Source organism: Phocoena sinus, chromosome 9 (assembly GCF_008692025.1).
Source record: "Phocoena sinus isolate mPhoSin1 chromosome 9, mPhoSin1.pri, whole genome shotgun sequence".
NCBI lineage: Eukaryota > Metazoa > Chordata > Mammalia > Artiodactyla > Phocoenidae > Phocoena > Phocoena sinus.
The window spans coordinates 106,553,988-106,575,368 of NC_045771.1; the positions used below are offsets into that span (position 1 = coordinate 106,553,988).

The following is a 21,381-nucleotide window of genomic DNA, read 5'->3' on the forward strand; positions in this document are numbered from 1 at the left end:
AACAGACCAATCACAAGTAATGAAATTGAAACTGTGATTAAAAATCTTCCAACAAACCAAAGTCCAGGACCAGATGGCTTCACAGGTGAATTCTATCAAACATTTAGAGAAGAGCTAACACTCATCCTTCTCAAACTCTTCCAAAAAACTGCAGAGGAAGGAACACTCCCAAACTCATTCTATGAGGCCACCATCACTCTGATACCAAAACCAGACAAAGATAATACAAAAGAAGAAAATTACAGACCAATATCACTGATGAATATAGATGCAAAAATCCTCAACAAAATACTAGCAAACAGAATCCAACCACACATTAAAAAGATCATACACCATGATCAAGTGGAATTTATCCCAGAGATGCAAGGAGTCTTCAATATATGCAATCAATGTGATACACCGTATTAACAAACTGAAGAATAAAAACCATATGATCATGTCAACAGATGCAGAAAAAGCTTTTGACAAATTCAACAACCATTTATAAAAAAAACTCTCCAGAAAGTGGGCATAGAGGGAAGGTACTTCAAGATAATAAAGGCCATATATGACAAACCCACAGCAAACATCATTCTCAATGGTGAAAAACTGAAAGCGTTTCCTCTAAGATCAGGAACAAGGCAAGGATGTCCCCTCTCACCAATATTATTCAACATAGTTTTGGTAGTCCGAGACACAGCAATCAGAGAAGAAAAAGAAATAAAAGGAATACAATTTGGAAAAGAAGAACTAAAACTGTCACTGTTTGCAGATGACATGATACCATACATAGAGAATCCTAAAGATGCCAACAGAAAACTACTAGAGCTAATCAATGAATTCGGCATTGCTGCAGGATACAAAATTAATGCACAGAAATCTCTTGCAGTTCTATATACTAATGATGAAAAATCTGAAAGAGAAATTAAGGAAACTCTCCAATTTACCATTGCAACAAAAAGAAAAAATACCTAGGAATAAACCTACCTAAGGAGACAAAAGACCTGTATGCAGAAAACTATAAGACACTGATGAAAGAAATTAAAGATGATACCAAGAGATGGAGAGATATACCATGTTCTTGGGTTGGAAGAATCAATACTGTGAAAATGACTGTACTACAGAAAGCAATCTGCAGATTCAATGCAATCCCTATCAAATTACCAATGGCATTATTTTACAGAACTGGATCAAAATGTCTTAAAATTTGTATGGAGACACAAAAGACCCTGAATAGCCAAAGCGGTCTTGAGGGAAAAAAACGGAGCTGGAGGAATCAGACTCCCTGACTTCAGACTATACTACAAAGCTACCGTAATCAAGACAATATGGTACTGGCACAAAAACAGAAATATAGATCAATGGAAGAAGACAGAAAGCCCAGAGGTAAACCCACGTACCTATGGTCAACTAATCTATGACAAAGGAGGCAAGGATATACAATGTAGAAAAGACAGTCTTTCCAATAAGTGGTGCTGGGAAAACTGGACAGCTACATGTAAAAGAATGAAATTAGAACACTCCCGAACACCATACACAAAAATAAACTCAAAATGGATTAAAGACCTAAATGTAAGACCGGACACCATAAAACTCTTAGAGTAGGAAGAACACTCTTTGAGGTAAATCACAGCAAGATATTTTTTGATCCACCTCCTAGAGTAATGGGAATAAAAACAGAAATAAACAAATGGGACCTAATGAAACTTCAAAGCTTTTGCATAGAAAAGGAAACCATAAACAAGACGAAAAGACAACCCTCAGAATGGGAGAAAATATTTGCAAATGAATCATCGGACAAAGGATTAATCTCCAAAATATATAAACAGCTCATGTGGCTCAATATTAAAAAAATAAACAACCCAATCCAAAAATGGGCAGAGGATCTAAATAGACATTTCTCCAAAGAAGACATACAGATGGCCAAGAAGCACATGAAAAGCTGCTCAACATCACTGATTATTAGAGAAATGCAAATCAAAACTACAATGAGGTATCACCTCACACCAGTTAGAATGGGCAGCATCAGAAAATCTAGAAGCAACAGGTGCTGGAGAGGGTGTGAAGAAACAGCAACCCTCTTGCACTGTTGGTGGGAATGTAAATTGATACAGCCACTATGGAGAACAGTACGGAGGTTCCTTAAAGAATTAAAAATAGAATTACCATATGACCCAGCAATCCCACTACTGTGCATATAACCTGAGAAAACCATAATTCAAAAAGACACATGCACCCCAATGTTCATTGCAGCACTACTTACAATAGCCAGGTCATGGAAGCAACCTAAATGCCCATCGACAGACAAATGGCTAAAGAAGTGTGGTACATATATACAATGGAATATTACTCAGCCATAAAAAGGAATGAAAGTGGGTCATTTGTAGAGATGTGGATGGATCTGGAGACTGTCATACACAGTGAAGTAAGTCAGAAAGAGAAAAACACATATCATATATTAACGCATATATGTGGAACCTAGAAATGGTACAGATGAACCAGTTTGCCAAGCAGAAATTGTAACACAGAAGTAGAGGAAAAACATATGGACACCAAGGGGGGAAAGCGTCAGTGGGGTGGGGGTGGTGGTGTGATGAATTGGGCAATTGGGATTGACATGTATACACTGATGTGTATTAAATGGATGACTAATAAGAAAAAAAATATTTGATAGTGGAAAAAAATAAATAAAGGTTAGAGAAGGAAGGTCAAAAGCACAAGGGTAATTGCATACACAAATCAACAAAAGCTTACTTTTTGGATGGAGCTATTTGTGTGATCAAAGTTTGGCAAACTGGTTAAGTTTCACGCATATTGGGTCAATATGGGGACTCATTTGGTGTTTATTTTATTCAAAGTATAGCAAATACATTTATGAGGCCAAAGTCAATTTTGGAATTTGCTCTGTCATCTCTCTTTCTCACCTCTTTGCTTATCTCTCTATCTGAATCTATTCGGCCCTTTGATTAGCCTGTTTCTTGCCTAAGGGCTCCCCCACCAGAGTTAAACACCTTTTGGGTTTATAGGGCAGTACTGGCAGCTAGCATAGCGCTGTGCCCCGGAGGACACCCAAAGATGTCTGGAGAATAGTTGCTACTTGAACAGACCCTTGCCTCCATTTACTGTAACTGAACACCCATTCATTACAACCTCTGTGTCTGTTGTTTTCTTTACAGGGAGTCTCGAAACAATGTGAAGGAGAAGAAATTTTCCTAGGTCAGTTTATATATAATAAAACAGGAACCACCGTTCAAACATTTGTGCTCCAGGTAATGAGACCCTTGGGAAAAGATAGGGTATCAGTGACTCCATCCCAGGGAGGGATTTGTTGGGATTGCTTGATGCAAAGTGGTGTGTGTGAGAATAATTATGACAAAAGTATGCGATAAGCAAAGCTTGTCTGAATTTAAATTCTTAGCTCCAATCATGTACATAAGTTTTAATGCAAAAAATAGGCAAATATAAAATTTATTTCTAAGCCAAATTCGTCATCATTTGCTATCACTTATATATATATATATATATATATATATATATATATATATATATATTCTCTTTCTCATCCTTATCTTACTTGTTAGATTCCCTTGATTAGATTAGGTGTGATGGTCACTATCATCTTCTTTCCGTAAAAGGGATGGGGATGATGATGGTACAAAATGAGATGGTTGGGGGCAGAGAGGAACTTGGAGAGAATAAATATTTAATACCAAATAATATAAGTAACACTTCTCACCCTAACTCAATGGGGAAAGAATACCAACTGGTAACTTAGAAACCCTTGAAAGTCATTAAGGCATATGAGATATATTTAAGCATTTCTCGTTAGTCACAGGAAGTAATGAAGAGATGCAGAAGGCATCTCAAACCATGTAAAAACAAGTGTGTTACTACACTTCTTGGCCAATGGTGAGAAAATCTAAGCTGAAAGCAGTATATGTGTCAGAAATGAATGTACTTGTAGAGTTTCACATTCAGTTGTATACCCACATCCCTCCCTGGGGCAGCCAACAAGGAGCACCACGGACGCTGGACAAGGCAGTGAGAGGCCTCGAAGTATAGACCACCATGTTATCTCCCTCCCCTGTATTTGCCTTTTTACGAGCTCTTTACTGACAGTAGCTCATTACATCATCCATTAGACTGGCACTTGAAAGTACTTGACTTAGAAGGAAAGACAGTGTTTTAATTTTTTATTACATCAGCATGACTCAGGGTTCTTTGAGAAGGTTTATTTTATAAGACATTAATTTCAATCTTTTCTGTATTTTCAGCATGAAGTTTCTGAATTCTTATTATATATGAAACTTAAAATCCTTAGCAATTGGGGACACCCGAAGTATACTTGTTTATATAGATTCAGGGTTCATGGCACCCCAAGAGATGACACCTAGAAGAACTGGTGCAGAAGCCCATGACCACATGTCCAAAATATTCAAGTGATTCCCTTAGTTTACACCACACCTATAGGAATAAAAAATCAGAAGTGAGAAAGAAACCTCCAAGTGGTTGCTACCTGCCAGTAAAAAGTGAATGAATTTTACTAATAAAAAAATAAAAAAGTAAATTCAATCTCTCTGCATTACTGTGTTTTTAAAAAATTTTTAGCCACAGGGCATGTGGGATCTTAGCTCCCCAACCAGGGATCAAACCCACACCCCCTGCAGAGGAAGCTCAGAGTCTTAACCACTGGACCGCCAGGGAAGTCCCATGTTAGTGTAGCTTCTGAGGATGAATCATGTTGTTGAAGCACTAAAAAATGAGTTTGCATTTAGAAGAAGATAGTATTGTTCAACAGTCTTTCACATAATAGCATCTTTGCCTTCATTTATTATTCATCCATACCGGGAATGGATGTTTGCTGTTAAAACTGTTATTTAACACTGATCTGGATACACTGTCAGCGCAATTAGAGAAGCTAATAAAATTAGAGGTAAAAATTAGTGAGGAAGTCCAACCATGACTAATTTGCAGATGACTTGATGAATTCCTTGAAATGCAATAAATTCGATTAAAAAATACATTACAAACACAGATGGAGACAAAATTATCGTATATAAATCAAAATCATTCATAAATGCAAACCACAGCCAGTAAGAGGATATAATTTACAAAAGCCACAACAAAGATTTAAAAAAATCAAATGAAAGAATTAACCTGTATGAAGAGCCAATGAAAGAGAAGTGGATAATGAAAAAAAGACTTCAATAACTCATAACTCAATAACTTCATTAACTCATCTGTGGATGCAAAAACTTCATTGTCAAGAAGTCAGTTCTCTCTAAATTGATCTACAAACTCAATTTGATCTCAGTTAAAAGCCAGAAAAAAAGTACGGTATTTATGAGACAATTATGGAATATTAAGGAATTGTTTTTAAAAACAATATTTAGGTTATTATGGTATTATGATTTTGTTACAACAAAGAATTCTTATCACTTAGATTTATAATATATGTTTTAAAATTTACAAATGAAATGATATACCTGGGATATGTCTCAAAATAATATAGGAGGAAATGGGTGGGAGGATCAATGAAAAAGATTGGTCATGAAATGATCATTGCAGTCAGGTGTTGGTCCACAGGTTTCACTGAATACTATTCTGTCTACATGTATACATGTTTGACATTTTCAGTTTTAGAAAGGTTTAAAAAGATTAAAACACATATGCATAAGAAACCAAAGGGTTGTGTTTTCAACCAAACTGACTCTAAAGTTTCCATGGAAATATAAACTTAGTGAGAAGCTAGGAAACCCCTGAAATTAAGACAATCAGCAAAGGGAAATAGCTCTAAGACTGTTATACTGTGATTTACAGTAAGAAATATACATTTGTTTTTCTCCCCAGTTTATGGTGCAGAGCTCCTAAAACCCTTGGAATTTCCTGAGCATAAGAGTGATCAAGGTGTCTTTGTTGTGTCAGTGAGGTGACTTTTGGGAAGGATGGGGGCTGGTTGCCAGGAGAACCAACCACTGATTAGAGGGTTGGAAATTTCAGTCTCAACCCTCGACATCTGGGGACAGGAGAGGAGCTGGATGCTGAATCAAATGCCAAAGGCCAGTGATTAAATCAAATCAATCACGCTTATGTAAGACACCTTCATAAAAATCCAAAAGGATGGGGTTTGGAGAGCTTCCGGTTTGGTGAACCCATGGAGATTAGGGAACAATGGCCAGCTCTGAGGCAGTAGGGAAGCTTTGAGCCCCTTCATCATGCCTTGCTCTATTCATTGCTTCCATTTGGCTGTTCCCGAGTTATATCCTTTTACAATAAACCAGTGAGTAAAATGTTTCTCTTGTAACTAGTAAGTAATGTAACTACTAATGATTCTCTTGAGTTCCATGAGTGGCTCTGGCAAAACATTCAAATCCGAGGAGGGGATCATGGTACCCCAATTTACAGCCAGTTGATCAGAAGCACAGATGACATCTGGACTGTGATTGTCATCTGAATGGGGGGAGGCAGTCTTGTGGGACCTGTGGGTTCTGATGCTATCTCCAGGTAGGTAGTGTCAGACTTGAATCATAGGACACCCAGCTGGTCTTGGAGAATTTCTTGGGGTGGGGGAAAAAGCCCCACACATTGGAATTGGTGTCCCAGAATTATTAATGACATAGATATAAATAATTTAAACTGTGTGACACTGGAACATTGACAGACCAATGGAACAAACAAAAAATTCTGTTTCTGATATTCAGAAATAGATTAATATCTATGTTGGAACATAGTATACATGATAAAGGTAGCATCTCAAAAGGGATGGGAAAAAACAAATGGCTTGGAACAATTATCTCCTCATTAAGAAAAGAACATTGCATCCATACTTCTCCGTTTGAAACATGATGAATTCCCAATATGGGAAAAGATTTACAGGTGTAAAAAAAACATAAAAAACCATAAAAATATAACAAGAAAACTTGGAAAAACTCCTGTATGGCATTGGATAGAGAAGCACCTTTCTGAATATGACTCAGACTTCAGGAGTCACAAAAGAAAAAAAAGTTCTACTACATCAAAACGAAACACAGAGTCACTCAACAAACGTCTGTCTTCCCTCTCCTGGGTGGAGGAGCTGCCTCCTCAGAGCACGAGCCCCAGGCACTGTACCTGACACTTCTAACAGGCTCCACAGATGTCAATTTTTAAAAAATTATGAAATGTATTGAAGTATTTTTCTTTTAACATCTAAAAGATGACAAGAGTCTTTGAAGAATTGTTTAAGTAAAACCCACCCCTAAACTAGTATAATTCTCGAAGGAGATTCACTCATGCCACCTCTGCAGTATGCTTTCCCCATTTTACAGTTTTCCCATGTAAAACAAAAAAAAAAAGACAAATATTGCCCATCAGGACTGATGTAGAACCTCTGAGCTATGCCAGTATCTTTCCCCTTGGGTAATTTTTCCAACATTAACTGGTAACAATAGGACTGCAAATAGCCTTCCCCTGGGACTGCAGGGGGAAGCAGGCACCTGACAGACACTGGCAGATGCAGCTTTGGGTGACAGCTACTAAATGCATGATACTTACCTAGGTGGAGTTTACCATCTCTGCAGCTATAAAGAGGTTAGTTCCTTACTTCCAGCTCCACACCCTGACTGATGTTTTGTATGCTTCACTCATTGTATTTCCGTTTTCAAGATGAGGGCATTTCCTTGCACAATAAACAAACATAATGAATAACATCAACACTGCTCCCCGGATCTTATAATCATATACATTAGAAGACTATGTATTTATTAGCTAGACAGACAACAAGATGACTACACATTGCATTAGAAAACTCAGTACCACACAGGTTTCTAGAGAGCTCTGGTGACCTCATTCCTTGCCTTCAAAACGTTTGGAAGAAATGTAAGGAAGTAGTGTCAATATATTTAATTATCAATACTGAAATTATTGAATTATTATTTTTTCTAAGAAGCATGCAAAAAGTCCATTTTTATTGATTTATAATGATATTATCGTATGGATTATGACCTTCATAAATAAAGATGGATCCAGGATGGCATGCCTCTCTGAGAGATGGTATGGCACAGAGCAAACCACAGCAAAAAGGTCCAAAAGATTGAAGCAAGACACAGCCTCATTAGTGTAATGAAATTCAACTCAGTTCATTAAGTATGTATTGATTATCAACTAATACCTATAATTAGAGAGATATCAAAATATAGTTTACTTTGGTAAAATTGATCCAAATACATTTATAATCATTTCAAATGCTTTAAGCTTGCCAATTCTCCCTGTACCAAAGACTATTATCTAGTTTCTGGATCACCAATCTTTGCTACTCTTTCAAGAATGGGAACCAAGTAACAATAGCACTTGAGTCCTAATGACAGGCTTAGCCTGAATTATTAATTTGCCAAACCTATTTAAGAAAACTGCAAGAAAACATAAGATTCCTATTATCTTTCAAGAAAAGATCATTTCAACTTAATTTTATATTTGTTGGGTCAAAATCCCCTATATCATTTGGGCCCTTTGTGCAGAATGTATACTGACGTATCTTCTTAGGAAGTTTAAAAAAAATCTTTTTTGGTTAATATTGCCAAAGAGCTTTAATTTTTTTCCTCTTGAACAAAACAACTCATCATCCGTGGTTAGACAATTTTCCCCACAACACCCAACACCATTGATGTTGTTATGACTAAACAAATCAGGTTTTTTATTTTATGGCAAAAAAATAAGTGATTTGAAGTAAATATCAATATATTATGAAACATTGTTTACAAAGCTTACTTAGTATTTAATCATATTCATGACCTCCATAGCAACCACCTCATTTAATGATTTATCTATTTTAAAATTAACTTGTGAAGTACTAAAAAGCATGTTTTGTTACTAAAAAATTTAAATGTGACATTAATCACGTTTGGCTTGGCAAACACTTGTAACAATGTAGATTGGAGTCTACCTTGTGTTATAGTCTTAAAATAGGCAGAACTGCTTGTAATTTTCATATTTTGCACTTTTAAAAGGATCTGTTATTACTGTTTATCATATCTTGATTCTATACACCAAGGTAAAAACAAGGTTGTAGGTTTCTATTTGCAAAGCACATTAAAAATAAAACATTCTTAACAGGGACAATCTTGTCTCTGAAAAATCAAGTCGGAGACAATTGTTCTATTTCTCGTTTTGTTTTTCAAAATTCTACCATATCATTTATATTATTTGTGCTGTGAGATTTTTTTTAAAAAATTAATTAATTTGTGGCTGCGTTGGGTCTTTCTTGCTGCACGGGGGCTTCTCACTGTGGTGGCTTCTCTTGTTGCGGAGCACCAGCTCTAGGTGTGGGGGCTTCAGTAGTTGTGGCACGCGGGCTCAGTAGTTGCAGCACAATGGGCTCCAGGTGCGTGGGCTCAGTAGTTATGGCTCGCAGGCTCTAGAGTGCAGGCTCAGTAGTTATGGTGCACAGGCTTAGTTGCTCTATGGCATGTGGGATCTTCCCGGACTAGGGCTCGAACCCATGGCCCCTGCACTGGCAGGCGGATTCTTAACCACTGAGCCACCAGGAAAGCCCCTCTGCTGTGCGATTTTTTTAACAGGCTCTAGTGAAGTTCATCTAGAGATAAGACTACAAAATTACCACTTAACATCAGTGTTCTTTAAACATCCTGTGTTTTGCACAGTTTAAAAGTTTAGATCTGAAACAATTTCACAGCATCATCCAACGTGGTCCCGCACCGCTGGGGTACTAGTGCGAACGTCTGAGCCGAGGGAGGTTCTAAAGCTCCCCTACCCCAGAGAGGTGTGTATTTAAGCGGTAACTCTACTCAATACTTTATAAATAAGGGATTGATTTTATTTCTCACGTTGTAAAAGAGAGTTGGAAACAGGGATCACGGAGGTCAAACTCCGCATCGTCAGAACCACTTCCGGTACCTGCGGGCGGAGGACGCGTCACTTCCGGCAGAGGTTGCGTCACCCAGGGGCGCGACCCGAAAGCCCTCCTCCCCTCAGCGGCTGGCGTCCGGCCGAGCCAGGCGGAACCCAGGCCAGCGGTGGCGTTTCCGGCGGGCAGCGTAAGGCTGGGGTCCTTGGAGTCGGCCGCCTACGGGTGCCCCGCACGGGCTGCGTCCCGCCATGAAGTTTCGGGCTAAGCTCGTGGATGCGGCCTGTCTGAACAACTTCACGCGTGAGTGGGGGCCGTGTCGGCCCAGGGCGGCGGGGAGGAGGGCGGGGGGGGGGGCGGGAGGCCCGGAAGGGGCAGTGCAAGCGGCCGGGGCCCCGCGAGGAGGATGGGGGCGCGCTGGGCTGGCGGGCCGTTGGAGGATGGGGCGGGCGCAGGTGCCGAGGGTTGTCCCCGCAGTTTGAGTCCTATCTCGTGTCTTTTCTTAACCTGGCCGCTGGCGGCACAGACACCTTTATCTGGCGCAGACCGCCCTTCACAGCCCGGCCCCGTTGGTTCCCCCGCTCCCTGCAGCACCCGGCGGCCCCGAGTGGACGTGGGAGGGATGAAGGTGGCCGGTAGGCGCCAGTTCACTTCCGAATACCGCGGTTTCCTTATTCCAGCCCTGATGGCTGGTGATGTGAACGGCGCAGGGTTTGGTGGGAGGCTGGCGTGACCTCAGCGGCATTAAAGGCTTCCCGGTGGGTACCAGCGTAAACGTGATTTTCCCACCGGCAAGCTCGTCGGGCCGAACTGGGAGTTCTGCGAGCTAAGTTAGCGTCTGGGATACTTGGCGTGCTTCTTAGTAATTCCTTACTCGAATCCTTCGCTGTAGGAGTTAGTAACACGATAGCCAAGCTTGCCAAAACCTGCACTCTGCGTATCAGCCCGGATAAGTTGAACTTCATTCTCTCTGACAAGGTGGCCAATGGAGGGGTGAGCATGTGGTGTGAACTGGAGCAGGTGAGCGGAGGCTCTCTGAGGCCTGCAAACCGCCCCCACCCTCGCCCGCCACGAATGCCAACGGAAAGAGCACAGATGTCCCCCCTTTTTCTTCCCTTAGGAGAACTTCTTCAGCGAATTTCAAATGGAAGGTGTCTCCGCAGAAAACAATGCGATTTATTTAGAGCTAACATCGGAAAATTTATCTCGAGCCTTGAAAACTGCCCAGAATGCCCGAGTCTTGAAAATCAAGCTGACTAATAAACACTTTCCCTGCCTCACAGTTTCTATAGAGCTGGTGAGTACGACGGGAGCGTTTCTGAAACTTCCCAGAGGATTCAAAAGTAGTTATAAGCCTAGGCTTTCTAACAGTATGTGGAAAGCTAATTGGTTTTATTAAAATGAAAGATCTGCACGTCAGTATTTGTTTTCCCTTGGAGTCATGTCCTCCTCATGTTTAAATAGCATTGTGATCCCATAATACTCAACGAGGATACTCCTTTTCCTATGAAATAACACTTCTGCGTCTTTCTTCTCTATCTGCGTATCCCAGCATCTCCATTTCTTTTACTGGTTTTGTCACCTAGTCTAGAAACCATGGTTTCTCTGTTTTCACTTTTGAAGCATTTGTGTGTCCCTCCCTTCTCCCACGCCTCTGTTGCTGACACCTTTAAAATGACCTCTGGTTCTCGAGGAATAATACATCTTTCTTCCACGCTACTACCAGATGAATCCAATGCACAGCTCTCTTCAGGACACGTGTACCCCACAGGCTGTCACTGCTCACAGAATGAAGTTCACGTTTCCAACTTACTGTCCGAAGCCCTTGACATGTGGCCCAACCCATTGTAGAGCCAAATTGTAAACACCTGCCCTCTGAGTGGTTCCCCAGGTGTGTCCCGTTCTTTCCCAACTCCCAGGCTTTGGGGATGCTGTGTCTTCTCCTTGGAGTCTCTCCTCTTACTCTTTGAAGCCTTAACTTCCTTTAGCGCCAGTGCTGCCTCCTCCCTGGCCTTCCCTCATCCTGGCACCTCTCCTCCTTGTGATTTGTGGACTTTATTTTTCGGGTGAATGTTGTATTCAGTTCAATGCTCTTTATGGAAGAGGATTTCTCAACTTTTTTTTTAAATTGAAGTATAGTTGATTTACAATGTTGTGTTAATTTCTGCTGTACAGCAAAGTGACTCAGTTATACATATGTATGCATTCTTTTTTTTTTAATATTCTTTTCCACTATGGTTTATCTCAGGGTATTGAATATGGTTCCCTGTGCTATACAGTAGGACCTTGTTGTTTATGCATTCTGTATGTAATAGTTGGCATCTGCTAACCCCAAACTCCCAGTCCATCCCTACCCCACCCACTCTCCCCCTTGGCAGCCACAAGCCTGTTCTCTATGTCTGTGAGTCTGTTTCTGTTTTGAAGGTAGGTTCATTTGTGTTATGTTTTAGATTCCACATATAAGTGATACCATATGGTATTTGTCTTCCTCTTTCTGACTTCAGTCACTTAGTATGATAATCTCTAGGTCCATCCATGCGGCTGCCATGGCATTATTTCATTCTTTTTTTATGGCCGAGTATTATAACATTGTATATTTATATATACCACGTGTTCTTTATCCATTCATCTGTCGATGGACATTTAGGTTGTTTCCATGTCCTGGCTATTGTAAATAGTGCTGCTATGAACATATGGGTGCATGCATCTTTTTGGATTATAGTTTTGTCTGGATATATTTCCGGCAGTGGGATTGCTGGGTCATATGGTAATTCTGTTTTTAGTATTGTGAGGAACCTCCATACTGTTCTCCATAGTGGCTGCACCAAAACTTACATTCCCACCAACAGTAGAGGAGGGTTCCCTTTTCTCCCCACCCTCTCCAGTGTTTGTTATTTGTAGATTTTTAAATTATGGCCATCCTGACTGGTGTGAGGTGGTACCTCATTGTAGTATATTTTGAAAATTAATCCCTTGTCGGTCACATCATTTGCATATATTTTATCGTATTCTGTGGGTTGTCTTTTGGTTTTATTTATGGTTTCCTTTGCTGTGCAAAAGCTTGTAAGTTTGATTAGATCCAATTTGTTTGTTTTTGTTTCTATTTCTATCGCCTTGGGAGACTGACCTAAGAAGATGTTGCTATGATTTATGTCGGAGAATGTTTTGCATATGCTCTTTCCTAGGAGTTTTATGGTGTCAATGTCTTACTTCTAAGTCTTTAAGCCATTTTGAGTTTATTTTTGTGTATGCTGTGAGGGTGTGTTCTGACTTCATTGATTTACATGCAGCTGTCCAAGTTTCCCAGCACCACTTGCTGAAGGAGCTTTTTCCCATGGTATATTCTTGCCTCCTTTGTCACAAAGATTAATTGACTCTAGGTGTGTGGGTTTATTTTTGGGCTCTCTGTTCTGTTCCATTGATCCATATGGCTGGTTTTTTGTGTCAGTACCATGCTGTTTTGATTACTGTAGCTTTGTAGTATTGTCTGAAGTCTGGGAGGGTTATGCCTCCTGTTTCGTTCTTCTTCCTCAGGATTGCTTTGGCAATTCTGGGTCTTTATGGTTCCATATGAATTTTAAGGTTATTTATTCTAGTTCTGTGAAAAATGTCATGGGTAATTTGATAGGGATTGCATTAAATCTGTAGATTGCTTTGCTTAGTATGGCCATTTTAACAATATTAATTCTTCCAATCCAAGAGCATGAGATATCTTTCCATTTCTTTGAATCATCTTTAATTACCTTTATTAATGTTTCATAGTTCTCAGCATGTAAGTCTTTCACCTCCTTGGTAAGGTTTATTCCTAAGTATTTTATTGTATTTCTCTTTGATGCAATTTTAAAAGGTTTTTTTTTTTTTTTTTTTTTTTGCTTTTTTACTTTCTCTTTCTGATATTTCATTGTTAGTGTAAAGAAATGCAACAGATTTCTGTATGTTAATCTTGTATCCTGCTACCTTGCTGAATTCATTTATCAGTTCTAGTAGTTTTTGTGTCAAGTCTTTAGGATTTTCTATGTGTAGCATCATGTCATCTACATATAATGACAGTTTTGCCTTTTCCCTTCCAATTTGGATACCTTTTATTTCTTTTTCTTGTTTGATTGCTGTGGCTAACACTTCCAGTAATATGTTGAATAGAAGTGGTGAGAGTGGGCATCCTTGTATTTATCCATATTTTAGTGGATAGGCTTTCAGCTTTTCATTGTTATTATATTGGCTATGGGTATGTCATAAATAGCTTTTGTTATGTTGAGGTATGTTCCCTCTATACCCACTTTGGTAAGAGTTTTTATTATGAATGGATGTTGAATTTTGTCAGATGCTTTTTCTGCATCCATTGAGATCATCATGTGGTTTTTGTCTTTTCTTTTGTTCTTTTTTAAATTTAAAATTTTTTTTAAATTTTTTGGCTGTGCTGTGTAGCATGCGGTACTTAGTTCCCTGACCAGGATCAAACCCATGCCCCTACAGTGGAAGCGTGGAGTCTTAACCACTGGACCGCCAGGGAAGTCCCAGTCTTTTCTTTTGTTGATGTGGTGTATAACATCAGTTTGCGTATGTTGAACCATTCTTGTTAACTTGGGATGAATCCCACTTGGTCATGGTGTCTGATTTTTTTACATGTTGTTGGATTCGGTTTGCTAATATTTTGTTGAGAATTTTTGCATCTATGTTCATCAGAGATATCGGCCTGTAATTTTCATTTTTGCTGGTATCTTTGTCTGGTTTTGGTATTGGGTCAATGGTGGCTTAATATAATGTCTTTGGGAGTGTTCCCTCCTCTTTAGTCTTTTGGAAGAGTTTGAGAAGGATCTGTAAAAGTTCTTTGTATGTTTTGTAGAATTTGCCTGTGAAGCCATCTGGTCCTTGACTTTTGCTTGTAGGGAATTTTTTTTTTTATTACAGATTTTATTTCACTTCTAGTGATCAGTCTGTTCAAATTATCGATTTCTTCTTGATTTGACTTTTGGTGGGCTGTATGTTTCCCGAAACTTGTCCATTTCCTCTAGGTTGTCCAATTTGTTCAAATATAATTGTTCATAGCAGTCTCATGTTTTTTTCTGCAGTATCAGTTGATAGTTCTCCTTTTTCATTTCTTATTTTGTTTGGTTTCTCTCTCTTTTCTTCTTGGTGATCCTGGCCAGATGTTTGTCAATTTTGTTTACCCTTTCAAAGAACCAGCTCTTGGCTTTATTGATTTTTTTCTATTTTTTTACTCTCTATTTTATTTATTTCTCCTGTGATCTTTATTATTTCCTTCCTTCTGCTGACTTTAGGTGGTGTTCTTTTTTTGATTCTTTTAGGCAGTAGGTTAGGTTTATTTGAGATTTTTCTTGTTTTTTGAGGAAGGCCTGTATTGCTATGAACTTCCAAGAACTGCTTTTGCTGCATCCTTAGATTTTGTATGGTTGCGTTTTCATTGTCATTTGTCACAAGGTATTTTTAAATTTCATTCTTGATTTCCTTCTTGACCCGTTGGTTTCGTAGTAGCATGTTGTTTAGCCTCCATGTAATTGTTTTTTTCTCATTTCTTTTGCTGTGGTTGATTTCTATTTTCATGCCACTGTGGTCATAAAAGATGCTTGAAATAATGTCTATACTCTTAAATTTGTTGAGGTTTGTTTTGTGCCCTAGTATGTTGTCAGTCCTAAAGAATGTTCCATGTGCACTTGAAAAGAATGTGTTTTCTTTTTTTTTTTTTAATGTAATGTCCCAAAACCAACAATTAAGTGTAGCTGTTCTGTTGTATCATTTAGGATCTCTGTTGCCTTATTGATTTTCTGTCTCAAAGAGCTGTCCACTGATGCAAGTCAGGTGTTAAAGTCTCCTACTATTATTGTATTCCTGTCAGTTTCTTCCTTTATGTTTGTTAGTGTTTGTTTTATGTATTTGGGTGCTCTGATATTAGTTGCATATATGTTGACGAGTATAAAGTCCTCCTCTTGTATTGATCCTTTTATCATTATATACTGTGCTTATTTATCCTTCTTTATGGCCTTTGTTTTAAAGTCTGTTCTGTCTGATACGAGTGGTGCAACTGCCACTTTCTTGTCAATTCTGTTTCCATGAAATATCTTTTTCCATTCCCTCACTTTCAGTCTTTGTGTTTCTTTTGCCCTAAAGTGGGTCTCTAGTGTTTGGTTTTTTTTGGCCACACCATGCCGTGCTGTGTGCAGGATTTTAGTTCCTAACCAGGGATCGAACCTGTGCCCTGTAGTGGAAGCACAGAGCCTTAACCACTGGACTGCCAGGGAAGTCCCTGAAGTGGGTCTCTTTTAGGCAGCATATTGCAGGCTCTTTTTTATCCAGTCCGCCACTCTGTCTTTTGATTGGAGCATTTAGTCCATTGACATTTGAGGAAATTATTGATAAATATGTATTTATTGCCATTTTAAACCTTGTTTTCCAATTGATTTTATGTTTCTTCTTTGTTCCTTTATTTCTCTTCTTGATTTTCTTTTTGTGGTTTGATTCCTTTTATGCTTGTGTTCTGTTCTTTTTGGTTTTTGTGACTGTATCGTATGTTGTTGATTTTTGGTTTACCCTGTTTTTCAAGTATGTTAACCCCTTTCTATATCTACTTGCTTTAGACTGATAGTTATTGTAGGGTCAAACACATTTTAAAAAAAATCTACATTTTCTAATTCTCCTCCCCTACGTTTTATAAATTTGATGTCCTGTTTTACATCTTCATGTTTATTCTTTTGTAATTTGTTGTGGTTATCGCTTTCACAGATAGATTTAAAAAATTTTTTTTCTTTTTAATTTGTATGTTGGCTTAAGTGATTTACTTTCCGTTTGTTATTCCCTCTTTCCTATAGCTTGTTGCTTCTTTTCTATTTAGAGAAGACCTTTCAATATTTCTTTTAGGCTAGGTTTAGTATCACTGTATTCTTTTAGATTTTGCTTGTCTGAGAAATTTTTTCTCCTCCTATTCTAAATGATAATCTTGCTGGGTAGAGTATTCTAGGTTGCAGATTTTTTTCCCTTTCAAGACTTTGAATATATTTTGCCACTCCCTTCTGGCCTGCAACATTTCCAGAGTGAAATCAGCTGATAGCCTTACGGGGGTTCCCTTGTAATACTCCTTGTTTTTCTCTTTCTGTCTTTAGAATCCTCTCTTTAACTTTTGCCATTTTTTTTTTTTTTTTTGCAGTACGCGGGCCTCTCACTGTTGTGGCCTCTCCCGTTGCAGAGCACAGGCTCCAGATGCGCAGGCTCAGTGGCCATGGCTCACGGGCCCAGCCGCTATGCGGCATGTGGGATCCTCCCAGACCGGGGCACGAACCCGTGTCCCCTGCATTGGCAGGCGGACTCTCAACCACTGTGCCACCAGGGAAGCCCAACTTTTGCCATTTTAATTGTGTCTTGGTGTACGTCTGTTTGGGTTCACCTTACTTGGGACCCTCTGTACTTTCTGTACCTGGATATATGTTTCCTTCTTTAGGTTTGGGAAGCTTTCAGCCATAATTTCTTCCAAACATTTTTGATCCACTTTTCTTTCTTCTCCTTCTGGAATCAGTATTATGCATTGATTGGCATGCTTTATATTATCCCATAGATCTCTTATCTTGCTTTCATTTTTTTTTTCTTTTGGCCTTCTGTCTGCTGTTGTGATTGAGTGATTTCCATTATTCTGTCGTCCAGCTCACTTATTCATTCTTCTATGTTACTCATTCTGTTATCCGTTGCCTTGAGCTCAGCTTTCATCTTGGCAAATTAAGTTTGTAATTTTTCTTGGCTCCTCCTTGTTGTCTCTAGTTCTTTTTTACAGTACTCTGCACTTCTGTCAAAAGCCTTTCTTAATACCTTCACTATTATCATCACCACCTTTCTGAACTTTTTCTCTGTTAGACTGAAGAAGTCTGTTTCATTGTTTGTTCCTTTGGGGAATTCTCTCTTTGTCTTTTAACTGGGAGTGGTTCCTCAGCTTCTTCATTTTACTTGTATTTCTCTTTCTCTGAGCTTAGGAGAAACAGTTACCAACTGTGGTCTTAGAAGGCTGTTTACATGCGGGAGTATCCCTATGTAGCTTGTGTAGGTTCAATAGTTTTGGTGTGAGGGCTGCTTTTAGTATGGATGCCTTTCGCCGCTCCTCAGCCTGTGTTGGCCACTATCCCCTCGATAGGGAGTGTGCAGACGCGGTGGCTTTTGCATGTTCCCGGAGCCGCAGCAGTGAGGGCAGCTGGTGCCCCCTCCTGGAGTTCTCAGCGGTGGCGGCGGCTGGCACCTGCCCACCCAGAGCCCACAACAGAAGCTCACGTGTCTTCCCAGAGCCTGCAGCGGCTTGCACGTGCTCCTGGAGCCTGCGATGGCAGTGGCAGCTGGCGCCCACTCCTGACGCTCTCAGCAGCAGCGGTGGCTCACGCCCATCCCTGGGATGCATATAGGTGGTGTTGTGTTGCCTGAAAGTGCGTGTGCATGTGGAAGGAGGCTCCTGTGGCGGCCCCGCCTCTCCCTTCACACATCCTCCAACAGTGGCACGTTGCCTCTCTGGCGGGCCCAGGTACGTCCTTGGTCGTGGCCACACCACACTCCAGCCCCTTCAGGCAGCCCACCCCAGTCCTCTCCCTGGGTCTGAGCTCCGAAGCCTGCGCTTCAGCACCCAGCCCCCACCCGCCCCGGTGGACACGTGTCTCAGGCTGGGCAGTGCAGGGCAGTGGCATCTCCCGTGTGTGTAGGTCTCTCTCCATTCTGCCTTCTGTAAACTGGTTGCTGGATTCTCCTCCAAGGTTCTACAGCTCCTCCTCTGTCCAGGCTGATCTCCCTGCCTGTGAGGGGACATCCAGGGTGTGGGCACCTTTCCTCTTTCACAGCTCCCTCCCTGGGGTGCAGGCCCCATCCCAATTCCCCTCTCTGTTTTGTTCTTTTTTCTTTTGTCCTACCCAGTTGCGTGGAGGTTCTCTCGCCCTTTCTGAAGCCTGAGGTCCTCTGCCAGGTTTCAGTAGGTGTCCTGTGAGCACCGTTCTGCATGTGGATGTAGTTCTGATGCATCTTGGGGGGTGGTGAGCCCGCATGCTGCTCCTCCACTGTCTTGATCACTCTCTTCCTCAACCTTCCTTCCTTTTTCTCAGCTCTTTGCAGTCACGCGGTTCTCAGAGCTAATCTGTATTTCACCTCACAATATAAGTGTGGTGTGGTTCTAAAGTTACTTAGGGAAAAGTAAGAGAGTAACATATCATGCTTTTCTTTCTTAAAGTGCAGAATATGTTGGTCTGTGGAGTCTCAGAGGAGCCCATGCACATAGACAGGTCGAGTTTTATCCTTCCAGCAGCACACGAGTGTCCTGTGCACACAGAACGGTCTCTTGGTCGCTTCTGCATAGCAGGTCAGCTTGTGCTTCACGACTTTACACTGCTCTTCTCCCTGCCTGGGAGAACACTGTCTCCCTCGTCTCTATTTTCCCATGACTGGCAGCTCGTCCTTGTTCTGGTCCTATCTGAAACGTCACCTCTCGGAGAAGCTTTTCCTGACTTCCCACTCTAAGACCCTCCTCACACGCTCACCTGGTTGCTGTTTTGCTTTCTTCAAATCTGTAGTGATTATATGTAGTGCACCCAGCTTGTATAGTTTGTGTTTCCTTCCTTACCCACCTGTACCTCTGGAACAGAGGGAACCTTATCTTATTCTTGTTCACCACACTTCCCAGCTCCTAACAGGACCCCGAGCTGGATGCGCACACCATAAATATTCGTTGAATTGAGAACATTCCACTTAGATTTGGTATCAACTTTTTTAGTCTTTCAGTTCTTTTTTTTAAGTGTTGACGGGATGATACAAATAATTTTTAATTTTTCTGTTGGCAGTTATCCGTGTCAAGCAGTAGTCGTGTTGTGACACATGACATCCCTGTAAAGGTTATTCCTCGAAAACTGTGGAAGGACTTACAAGAACCGACGGTCCCGGACGCTGACGTGAGTGATGCCTGGCGTCCTGTCACTCACCACGTATTAAATGGTGTGATTTGAATTCTCTGACCTTAGATAAAGTCTTGCCGTAGGTTTTATTTGAAAGTTGTATAGTGCCTGAAAAGAGATAGTCTTTTTTTTTTTGCGGTACGCGGGCCTCTCACTGTTGCGGCCTCTCCCGTTGTGGAGCACAGGCTCCGGACGCGCAGGCTCAGTGGCCATGGCTCATGGGCCCAGCTGCTCCGCGGCATGTGGGATCTTCCCGGACCGGGGCACGAACCCGTGTCCCCTGCATCGGCAGGTGGACTCTCAACCACTGCGCCACCAGGGAAGCCCAAGAGATAGTCATTTTTAAAGGACACTCCCAGAAAAAAAAAAATTTGCAGTATTTGTCTTTAGTTGTTCACATAAAGCATCCTAAAGTAGCGTTTTACATAATAGGAATGCCACATTCTTTACAGTTAGGAGAGAGAAAGTCTTGCCCAATAGTAATGCTTAAGTAAAACTAAGGTAGTATTTTGGAGGACCATCGCATGTATCGGGAGTAGCGGTCCTAGGCGCCAGCTTGGGTTTCACAGAACGTGGTTTTTTCCTTTGTCTCGTAAGGAGTGATGCCCAGGGTGTGTGGGAGAGCCTGCTTTAGTTCTCCTGACAGGAGTCCCAGAGCCACTGGAAGTAAAGATGATGCCCAAGGGTCAAACTCTTGCTCACGATGTATTGAAGAAGAGACCATGAAAATACAGCGAATGGAATATTTACTTGGCTTTTGCTCGAAGACATCTTTGCTGGGAAAAAGCCAGCATCGTACCAAGTACTGCTGCAACCCAGTCTGGGCACTGCTGCAGAGACTGGCCCCCAGTGTTTCTGCAAAGGGTAGGAGGCGGACCTTGAGCCTGGGTGTGAACCCCTGGAGGACGGCCTCCCCCGGTGCTGAGCCTTAGTCCCCTGGGGCACGTGCAAGGCATCTTGGCTGCAGGGCTGCAGTCTTGGAAGCAGGGAATGCCTACAGGGACATGGTCACTGATGTCACCAGAGGCAGGCATGAGTGAGTGAAGTTGTAAACTTGTTTTTCTTTTTATATTTTAAAAAGGACCTGTATTCAGGCAATTTAAAAACAAGATTCCAGAGCTTTTAAGCGTACACACATTGCGAACAGGTAATGAGCACCTGTCAGTACTTGACCATGTTATGTCAATGTGTTAATACTCCTGATTTTTCTCATTTGCTTTATAGGTTAGTATTTATTTACCAGTCTTGAAGACTATGAAGAGCATTGTGGAGAAGATGAAAAACATCAGCAATCACCTTGTAAGTCCTAACTGCTTGGAAAAGAGCTCCCAAGTGTGTGGTTTCGGCTGCGTGTCCTGGGAGGAGCCTCGTCTGATGGAGTCTTGGTGCCCTGCCATTCACCATGTGGTGTCCGCGTGGGGCGTCCCTCACCCCCCGGCTCTGGGGGCCTGGCTGGTTGTTGAGAGCCTGCAGTTTTACAGGTGCCTGTAGCAACCTGCTCAGGTCTTCTCAGCTTTCCTCACTCGCATTTGCCCTAGTCCCTCATATCTATATTAATAGTATGTTAAGGATATATTCAACAGTTCTGGCTTTCTTTCCATGTGTTCTGGACAGCATATTACATGTTTTATCTGATAATGT

The 21,381-nt window shown here is 41.0% G+C and overlaps 2 protein-coding genes across 5 annotated transcripts in view; both read left to right on the top strand.

Annotated features, from left to right (window-relative positions):
• SUN3 (Sad1 and UNC84 domain containing 3) overlaps positions 1-4,562 on the top strand; it is a 40,298-nt gene extending 35,736 nt beyond the window's left edge. Inside the window, exons 9-10 of the mRNA XM_032643557.1 lie at positions 3,156-3,248; positions 4,254-4,562. Of these exons, the coding sequence (XP_032499448.1) occupies positions 3,156-3,248; positions 4,254-4,373 (213 nt within the window). The 3' untranslated portion in view covers positions 4,374-4,562. The remainder of the gene's footprint in view (positions 1-3,155; positions 3,249-4,253) is intronic.
• Positions 4,563-9,890: 5,328 nt separating this feature from the next.
• HUS1 (HUS1 checkpoint clamp component) overlaps positions 9,891-21,381 on the top strand; it is a 30,013-nt gene continuing 18,522 nt past the window's right edge. Inside the window, exons 1-6 of one of the 4 annotated variants that reach the window (XR_004351491.1) lie at positions 9,924-10,123; positions 10,713-10,840; positions 10,941-11,117; positions 18,098-18,329; positions 19,630-19,737; positions 20,965-21,039. Coding sequence is in view for 3 of the 4 variants with exons in the window: in XM_032643566.1 (XP_032499457.1) it covers positions 10,072-10,123; positions 10,713-10,840; positions 10,941-11,117; positions 19,630-19,780; positions 20,338-20,672 (843 nt within the window). In the remaining variant the exon portion in view is untranslated. The other 3 variants (XM_032643565.1, XM_032643567.1, XM_032643566.1) reach the window with 3 other exon arrangements.